Consider the following 10,300-nt stretch of genomic DNA (forward strand, 5'->3'; position numbering starts at 1 on the left):
TATACATATATACATACATACATACATACATACTTACATACATACATACATACATACACACACACATATATATATATATATATCCTGTGAATTAATTGCTCACTGACACACAAGGAGAATTGTAGGAATGCTTAGATTACAAGCAAACTTCTATAGGCCAAATACTTTAATTACTAGTAATACTCCTTTACCTATCTCCACTTACATCGTCCTTTAACCATTCCAAACCGTAACCTTCGGATGGCATGGCAGCCCCAAGCGACCCGTCGGGACACAGCACACTCAATAGAGCCAGATCAGCACCCAAACTGGTCAAGCCTGCACTTGTGCGGGTGTCCTTCTTCTTCGCTTGTACAAGTCCGTCTCTACCCGTACTGAATTTCCCTGCCCCATTGAAGACCCCTTGATTGCTGGCCAGGAACTGGGCATACAGTTGGTTGTTGTAATTATTACTTTGTCCGTATACATCTGATTGAGTGATATTATTTGTGCTCATGCACGCATCCGCCATCGTCCCCACTGTCTGTGTCCGTGCTGCGCCGTCTACAGCCATATCAGTTTGCATTGGCTGCAGTAGTGACGGCTGTTGCAGTTCTGAGTACAACTTCTGCGACTGTGATATGATATCTGCTAGTGACGGCATGGATGTACTGAGAAGATCATCACTCGAACTCGTGGTAATGCTATTCAGGCTCTTGGATGAAACAAGTGCCCGTCCCCTCGCATTGTGTGCGTGCGCGTTTGTACTGTTCCTACTTGGATGGTAGGGATGCTGAGAGTGCCCATGACCCTTGTTGTGATACGCCCCCGAATAACTACGTAGCACACTCCCATCCATATGATTTTGCTGCTGTTGATAATGTTGTTGTTGATGTTGATATTGTTGTTGTTGTTGTTGATTTTGTTGCTGTTGCTGTTGTTGCTGTTGTTGTTGTTGCTGTTGTTGTTGTTGTTGCTGTTGTTGTTCCTGCTGCTGCTGCTGCTGTTGTTGTTGTTGTTGCTGCTGCAGCTGTTGCTGCTGTTGTTGCTGTGCATGGATTTGTCTCAAGCGTTCCTCTAACCTGCTTCCCCTGCCAGACCAACTCCCACTCACATCCATCGACACCATGGCATCAATCCCATCCATAGATCGGCTCGACCCACTAGGCCGTGACAGTCTCTCTCCGCCACTCAATGTCTTCACAACCGTGCCACCCACTGTATGCCATCGCGTCCCTTGTTCGTTGGTAATGGCAGGGCCGTACTTCATCTGTGGCTCGCCCACGTGGAGCGTATGCTCAGACCCATAGTCGTACCTGTGCTCCTCACTGTTCATACTACGCACACTGCTGCCAAATGATCGCGGAGACGCGATGGGCATGGACACCCTCTCGTTGTTCAGGGACCCCGAAGTCTTACCAAACGGCTGTGGTCCAGTGACTAACGATACAACCTCCAGTTTCTGCTGCAGTTGCGCTCGTTCCAGATTGTGCGTAAAGGCCTGGCTGGCTGATCTCACCCTGGCCACGCCAGCCTCCCCACTCCAACGTCGTGGGCTGTCTACGTCCATGTCCTCATCCCCAGTGCGAGTTGACAGTGTCCGGTGTACTGGCTTGCGTACGTCCGTACTGTTTGGCCTAGGCATTGGCCCGGGGTGGGTATCGCCAGCGACACTCGGCCGCATATTAGGCTGTATGGCAGACGCCAGTTCCTGCATGCTGCTGCTGGAATTGTGCGAGTTGGCTCCCCCACTCGGGTTGTGCGCTGGCTGCTGTATACTCGGGTTTTGCGCTGGCTGCTGTGTACTTGGGTTGTGCACTGGCTGCTGTGTCATGCTGGATATCGCGTCGGGTGGCGCGGCGTATGTGTGAGAGCCCGCACTCGCTGTGTATCGCAGACCTCTCATTGCCAATATCTCCGCCCTACTCGTGGGCCGTTTCTGTGGGGTCGGTGGCACTGCTCTGGAAGGGGCATGTGTGGAGTGGGTTCTGTTTGGTTGCAGCGACGACCGGCTGTATCCCTCTCGCACGCCCGTCAGATGGGCGGGGTCATACTGTGCGTGCGATGGCGTGGGTGCGTGCGATGGCGTGGGTGCGTGCGATGGCGTGGGTGCGTGCGATGGCGTGGGTGCGCGTGGGGGGTGCTGATTGTTCACGGGTCTCATACCCTTCCTATGTCCCTCATCCCACTGCACACCACGGCAGGCTGCACCGCCAGCTAGCTCTGACATACAGGCGCTCACACCCATCTCCATCACCGGTCTGCCCACGCTGAGATCTTCCACACTGTTGCCAAACTCGGAATTGTTGCAGCCGCTATAGGCGTAGTTGCGAGGCATCTCCATAGCCGATGCCACATTCCCTTCACAGGCGGCTTGCAACTGACCACCCTGGTAGTGTGTACTGCCACCGCCGGGCAACCCCTGTGCGTGGGCGTTAGAGTGTGTGAGCAACTCGTCTCCGCTATGAGTGGGTTCGGTGGACTGCGCGCGGGGCATAGACTCCGACGAACCTCTCAGCGGCCCATTCTTCAGAATATACGCCAATCGCTGCTCATCTAGGACGCCGGATTTTGTATACAGGCCATTCCTATCGTAAACGTCGCCTTGGTTGTTGTGCATTATGGAACCCTCCAAATCGGGATTGTACTGCTTGAGATCATTCAACGAATGGCAATTCCTCTCCCGCACTCCTTCGGCGTTGAGGATGTTGTTACACGCCTGCGCGTTGTAGTCATACGGCTCGGTATCGCGCTTGTGTTTTCCTCTGGTGGCCTTAAGACTTGTCTTTCTCATACTCGCCGCCCCTCTTTTCTGCAGTTGCGAGAGCAACGGATGCGCGTTTTTCAGGGATTTGATTTTTGCGTTCTGTAAATGCTGGGTGGCGATGAATATGGCTGATTCAAGCCTGTGCGCTGTCTTACCCCATTTGGCTATTTCTTTCTCCAGCCTCTTCTCCTCCTTCGATTTCTTCTTTTTCTTGGCGCCTGTGTCGCTCGAGTTGATATTGCTTGTTGCACTTTCGCCATTTGGATCTTGACTTTCAAGCAATTCTTGTTTCTCCTTCTCTGTGAGACACACATTCTTTGTGGGCATCTCTATCGGTTCAATATGCACCACAGGAGTGTACCGCTTCTCGCATTCTAGCACAACATCGTCTCTGCTATTCCTATCGTTTGAAACCAGCATATCAGGAAAGCAAAGTGTCTCCGCCATAAGTTCGGCACCAGCTTTCGACGGCCCTGGGAGAGCATATTTCTCATACTTTGGTCCCACATATTTCACTCCCTTCACACCGGGTCTCACTGTAGATAGCACCAATGTGAAGGGTTAAAGAAGCTACGACCTATCGGCTACCTGGCCACGCGCATGGGCAAAAATAAAACTAGTAGTTGACTTGTTGTGTAGCACTGACACAACTATGATACGCTACTAAAACTATGAGGCGCGGTGTATTCAAAGAGCACTAACAATGTATACGTATATACTTACAACAACATATATGTGCCATATTAAGATTTTGTCCTTTAGTAATCATAGTATCGTACGTCAGAAGCTAATATCTGTAAGACTTAATTTATAATTGAAATCGAACCCTTACCTAACTACACACATTTGCCTTACTTAAAGAATCACACCACGCAGGATTCCATTGAACAATCTTAAACACACACAACCAATGAGCCACAGTTCAAACCATGGGACGATAATGAAAACAAAAAGCCCGAACACGGCTTAGGAATACTGACCGTTTCTAAGGGATACCTTCATATCGCTAATATAGTCACATGGCAAATACGCGCATCATACGATTCGGATGCGACAAGATCAACCGACAGGTACAAAACTAAAGCTAAAACGATGCCAGGTGAACCTTCAAATCAGGAAGTTGATACAAGTATAGCATTGAAGCCGAAATAGCGTCAATACTCGATCTCAGATGGTAACCTTAGATGGAACACACGTAATTTATAAAACGCATGCACAGGAAAATACGGTAAAATAATCATACCAGCTTTAGCCTCGATATTCCACTTTTGAGCCATATCGTCCCATTTCCAACATGCCGTGTCGTCATCTGAAGAAAATTCTAGCCAAACTCGGTACTTTTGCTTGGCTTTTAGCCCCGACACCTTCAATTTTAGTTCAGGATGCAATCGTTTACCGCGCACATTCACCAGCATCTCCGTTGTGTTTTCATAGAACTTGCCCCAGAGTTCTTTGTCCTCCAAAGTAACTGCGGCGCCCTTAGTAGCCATAAAGGCTGGCTTTTTCGACATTGTACTATTCTGACAAACGCCTACGGACGTGTTTCTCGGCCAAAATCACGATGAACTGTGTGTCAAACTGCGGGGTACACAGTATTCTGCACAATACATTAAAGCCCTTGACTCTCACACAGTAGACTAAATATATAGCTCGAACGCCCGATGAATACTCGGATATTTTCGTTAACAACGAACTACCTGCCTATCACTAAAAGTAAATAGTCTACAGACTGTTGTCTGTAGGTCGTGTCGGCAACTTTTTACATGACCAATTTCTACCAAAAAAATATTTCTATATCAAACGGGTATTTTCGATCATTGTATAGCTATTGATTGGCTCGAGTAACTAATAGCATCAATCAATGGAAGGAAGATATAACAAGCCCATCTATCGGTACTCGGCGAGTCGGTACTCGGTACCTCGAAGGCTCGACGACTCACTCGAAGAGTCGAAGTATGTATGTAGTAGTGATATGTACTGGTGGTAAGTATAGCATCTACCGCGATTTTTGTTAAATAAAATAAAAACAGAAAGTACGCTACATAAATAGTTAAATACATATTGGCAAATGGGCCAGGCTTTGCCCTTTCTCGTCTCTTGTGTGTGGTGTGGCTACTGGCTAGGCCTCACGACGCCACGACAGTCTACGTTTGGTTACTATTTACAAATGTCAAATTGACACATATTCTTAATGCAGCCCGATATTGGAAGGTGCCTTTATGTTTTGAAGAAAAAAAACTATATACAGTATGGCTACGCACAGTCGCACACAAACTATTTTTTAAAAATACGCCAGGTCGCCAGCTATGGACACTTCAAAATCAAATCCTCAATACATATTGTATAATTAATTTTTTTTTTTGTTTTTTTAAACAAATGGGGGGTGCTAATATGAAATATCTGCCCTCAGGCCACACAAAGGTTCAAGGCTTAGGGCTCAGGGCTCAGAGTCAGAGCCTCAGCAACTGAGCATTGTCGATTTTGACCTTTTTGTTCGTAAAAAGGTTCGGACTTTTGGGCTGCGGTTTATTGTAGTAAAAACAAAATGGTGCAGGTCCGGCCGTCCGGAGGATGTGTTGAATGATTGATTGCGTGTATTTTACTGTTTTATGTACCATATTTAAAATAAAATAATATAACTATTTTCTCCTGGCTGTGCGTTGCTCCATAAACTAAAACCCTAAACCCTTTTTGTAAACCCTTTTTGTTGTTGTTGTTTTTTAAAAATAATATAAAACCAAAATGTATTTACTAATGTACTGTACTGACTGCAGAATGCATTATGTATTTTTAAATATGCAGTATCTGTAGTTCTGTTTTCTGTACGGCTGTATTTATGTAGTATGTACTCGCTGTGAATTTGTGATTAGGGCAATCAGGCTCACCGTTGCCTACTTGCCGAATGTAAACGACATGACATTTTGCATTTCCGTCATGTTTCCGTAACCTGTCGCCAGCAATGACTAGACCTTGAATATGCACCAATGCAAAGGCTTAATTTATTCTCTAGCCAATGAAATATATGTATTGACCTGAATAAAAACCATAACAACTAGAGGTTAACGACACGATAATTTCCGACGGAATCCAACAGTCGTTTACCTGTTGAACCTGGCGACACTGTCGCCACCTCAAGCCAGGTAAATATATTTTATACATGATGTCATAGCCTTCTGAAAATTGATCAAGGTCAACGAGGCCATGATGTGTATTGTGTACTATAACTATTTTTTTTAAACAACAAGTCTTTAAACTCTAAAACTAATATTATTTAAACTATTTATTGTTATTTTTAATTATTTACTATGTACATACTGAATTCTCCTCTACTCTTTACTCCTTAATGACTATTTAGAATTGAATGTGCTTCCATTGATTCGATTGGTACGTTTCCGTTTCAAATAGAAAACCATGCTTTTATTTATAAGTGCACGAATAAACTGCCCATAGATGAATAGAACCTCTTTTATCTTTTACATTTGTGTATGTATTTCAAAACTGTATGAATATTTGTAGTTTAGCCGCCGGCTCACACCTACCGGCTACCATCAGAGTCTCAGAGAGGCCGACACACACACACTCTCTCCCTCCTGAATCCTGAGAAAAGTCAAAAGTTGCCAGTTTGCCACTGTGTGTATTTTGTTTTTAAAAACAAATTATAAATTGTATCAGTATGTATGACTGTATTGAGTATGGAACTATCGATTATCGATACCGTATTTTTTTAACTATTTTTTCATAGCCTTCTAAATTTGACAGGGTTTTTAGAAGGCTGTGATTTTTTAAATAAATGGACTACGGAGTACGGAGTCATATATGTATATCTTAGAGAAGACCAGAGTTGTCAGGACTCAGGACAGCCAGATAAGAATAAAAGACTAAATAAAAGTAAAACATAAACGAAACAGTAATATTTTCTTGATTTAAATTTTTCTTTTTAAAGTAGATATTGTTTTCCAGCAATTTGCAACTTGCAACTTGCAACTTTGCAATTTGTGTTGCAACTTGCAATAATACAGACGAGAGTTTTGTTTCAATTTTTAACAGAGTGCCACCATCATCATGTTAAAAAAAACAAATAAGAAACAAAACAAAAAGAAAACAAAAAAAATACGTCAACTCATTCCAAGAGACTATTTTAAAATATGAACTTCCTCTGCTGGGCCGCCGCCTCTGGGGGGTGGGCCGGCGAGGGACACTGGAGGTCCAGGGGGAGACGAAACTTGAGAAAGAGTCAGTTGATTGTTGTCACTTTTTTGACAGTGTTGACAGTTGAGTTGTTGTTGACTGTTGAGTGAGTGTTCAGTGTTGGCTGTTGAATGTGTGACTGAGTCGGCATTACTAGCAGTAGAGAGTAGAGGGCCACCAGTCCAACTGCAACACAGTAAGTCCAGTGACACAAGTTGACAACAGGGTCAGGACTCGGGACTCAGGACTCCGGGACAGGGGGCTAAGAATGAGAGAGGAATGATCCGGATCCGCCCGATCCGGGATCAATGAATCATCCGAGTGACCGAATCTGAGGGACCAACTGCCGGCTGCATAGTCATAGCGTCAGTATTAGACTCCAACTTAGACTCTGTGGAGTGTGGAGTGGGGACTGGGGACGGAGTGGGGAGTCGCTGGACCGCAGGAGTCCCACAAGAGAATAACTTTGACAATCATATCAGCTCAATATATAAAATTATTTATGTAGTACTCTGCTGAAGACCGTCGGAAGATCCAATTTTTCAAAATCAGTTTGGCTCTCTCATATTTTTACAAAAAATATGACAACCGCCTAGTCACCCACTGTACAATGTATTTACTATTTTAAAATACATAGGCGAATCTCCGCGCTATGTGTAATATTTAATTCCAGTTGCAAACTTGCAGCAGGCAGTACAGCCTGTACATCTTCCCATCAATCTTACCTGAACCACTACAGCAACTATGAGAGCCATACCATATGTTAATACATTGTATCATACATACTTGCCATTTTTTGAAATAAATAATATTATCCCTATAAAGTGTACAACTGCACACTGCACAGGCAGTCAGGGGTGGCAAGGCACTCCTGCGACCTGTAGCCTGTATCACTGTCTGTGGTTATACAGCAGTGCAGCCTCTACATCCTGTTACACAGTTGCAAGCTGCAACTTACAACTTTCAAATGGCAGTCTTCAGACTAGCAGGCAGTTGAAAAATGAAGAAAAAAAAGCTAAAATCAACTAAATAATTTGTAAAACCCTGTAATCTTAGATCGACTCAAAACACAATGTAACGGTGAACCTAGTTTTATTTCCTCAATAGTTGAATAAACGTCTACCTAACCACGTATTTATACTATCCTGCCGCCAATCAAATCGTGTATCTGCTCAGTTTCAAGCCTACAAGTCGCGACCATTCGTGGACTACCTCGGAGGTTGTCTGGGAATACAACTCGACTCAATGGACAGCACAAATCCACTTACCCCTCTGACGCAACCCGCCTGGGCCAACGATAACCCATCACTGCGCTTCCCGTACAGTATCTATGCTCACCTGAAAACTGTACACAAAGCCACAGGCGGGCGTACACCCGACCATGTAGCCCTCCGTCAACGCTGTGACGACATCATGAATAACTCAACAAAACGTTGGTCCAACAAGGAAATCGCGGCAATGGCCCGGCGCCAATACTACTACCAACTGGTTATGGGTAAACCGCCAACATCAAACCGAGACACAGCCAGACACAACAGCTTCAATCGCTGCTTCGAGTCTACACCAATCCGGCTCTGTGCTATGATTGTAACGAATACGTACATGTTCACATTGCTCGACTACCGCACCGACGGCTGTCTCTGCCCTGTCTGCCCCGGTAGCCACAAGTTTACTACCAGCCACTTTACCTGCATCCAACAACTGATTCGACGCATCCTGGTAGGCCCGAAACTACCGCCCATTGGCCCGGACCTCCTTCAGCAATTACAGGAGTGCCACGACTTCCACGGTATCTGGACCCTTCACGAATACCTTGAATCTTTTCTCCAGCATGTTGAAGAATCACTGTACCCTCACCCGTCCCTGACACATCAACAGATGTTCCCCATACGCCGGTTAATCACGCTGTTGAAGTACTACTTCCAAATATCGGTTCAAACCAAATCATCGCGCTTGTTGGTTCCGACTATGATACTTCCGTCCCAGGCCAGCCAACACATACCAAATTCACCGTGGTCTGGTGCGATATTGGCTTACCCCAATCCTCGCTTAGTAGGTCAGCAAGCGAATATATGGAACATTTGATAGTATCAGTGTTTTGTCAACACCGGCCCGAATTGACTCAGCACATATCTTCCATTGTCGACTCACTTGGCCCAAGCTTCAAACGGGAATTTACTGACCACTTCTTCCCATCAATCTTTCCTGAACCACTACAGCGACTATGAGAGCCATACCATATGTTCATACATTGTATCATACGTACTTGCCATTTTTGAAATATATAATATTATCCCTACAAGTCCATTCAACATATATCGTCATCTGCCAGCCTCCAGCTCATATTACCCCGCACTTCGGTTCGCAAAGCACCAATCATACACCAACCTCTTCTTCTTTCGAGCCTGCGCGGCCGTTTGCCAACAAACCACACAATACAACTTAGAACTTTTCAAACTTATTAGTTTTCACACTTATAAGTTATCGCCCACACTTAGAAGTTCTCGCACTCAATTAACGCCCAGGAACATTACCGAACAGTTTGGTACTTACAACACCAACATTGTTTATATCGGAGGTGAACATGGTTGACATTACACCACCCCAATGAACAAGACATTAGTGTCGAGTTCCTTCATTCATCCATTTACTCAACTGCTTCTTCCGCAAAATTGGATTCCCGCGCAACCTGGAAGAATATCTGCAACTTGTTCCACCTGTTCTTATTGAAGTGATGTTTCATAGCCAATTCCAAAGTATCTTCTACCACGCCCTTACTCTCACCTCGCTTCGCCGTATCGACTATCGTATCAACATACATACCAAAAGCTGAATTCATGGCATATAACCAAGTCCTCCCCATCTTTGGGGATCGCATTACTGCCACCATTTTATCAAGTTCTGTAACATTAGCTGCCCCTTCACCAGTATAATTGTACAGCCAGATCAAACAAGCTTCCTTCCTACACATTGTAATACTGGCCTCATGATTTGGATCTTCTAACCTCACCTTAAGCTGATCCACATGTATTGACTTGACCTTCCCATTAATTCTGACCTTGCACATCCCTTGTAAGTGTTCCCTCATACCAATCGTGCCTCTCACTAAATATGTTTTCGCCAACTTACTATCCTTCGACCTACCGGTATACCAAACCAACTGCCCCGGCTGCCAATCTGGTGTCTCTTTTCTATTCTTGTCTGCAGCCTTTGCCTGCGCCTCCTTCGCTACTTCATCTCTAATGGCCACCGATCTATCCCGCACAGCAGCTTCACTCAGAAGCTCAGAAACTATCACCTCTAACAACTTCGCCTAAATTACTCTATCAATCTGTGTAGAAATACGACCTCCGGTCAGTCTAAAAT

The 10,300-nt window shown here is 44.9% G+C and overlaps 1 protein-coding gene across 1 annotated transcript; it reads right to left on the minus strand.

Moving 5' to 3' along the window:
• Positions 1-153: 153 nt before the first annotated feature.
• SARC_04223 (hypothetical protein) lies at positions 154-4,460 on the minus strand. The gene is made up of 2 exons (XM_014301946.1): positions 3,990-4,460; positions 154-3,282 (listed from the first exon to the last, which is right to left on the minus strand). Exons 1-2 carry the CDS (start codon positions 4,255-4,257, stop codon positions 188-190), a joined length of 3,363 nt encoding a protein of 1,120 aa, XP_014157421.1. The 5' UTR covers positions 4,258-4,460; the 3' UTR covers positions 154-187.
• Positions 4,461-10,300: the final 5,840 nt, after the last annotated feature.

Source organism: Sphaeroforma arctica (genome assembly GCF_001186125.1).
Source record: "Sphaeroforma arctica JP610 unplaced genomic scaffold supercont1.231, whole genome shotgun sequence".
NCBI classification, from domain to species: domain Eukaryota; class Ichthyosporea; order Ichthyophonida; genus Sphaeroforma; species Sphaeroforma arctica.

What these genes read in the sequence shown, in the direction of transcription:
- SARC_04223 (XM_014301946.1), bottom strand. Translation starts at nt 4,257, where the DNA reads ATGTCGAAAAAGCCAGCCTTTATGGCTACTAAGGGCGCCGCAGTTACT. An exon ending in GAATATCGAGGCTAAAGCTG is followed by an intron (nt 3,283 to 3,989) that starts GTATGATTATTT and finishes TGCTATCTACAG; the next exon opens with TGAGACCCGGTGTGAAGGGA.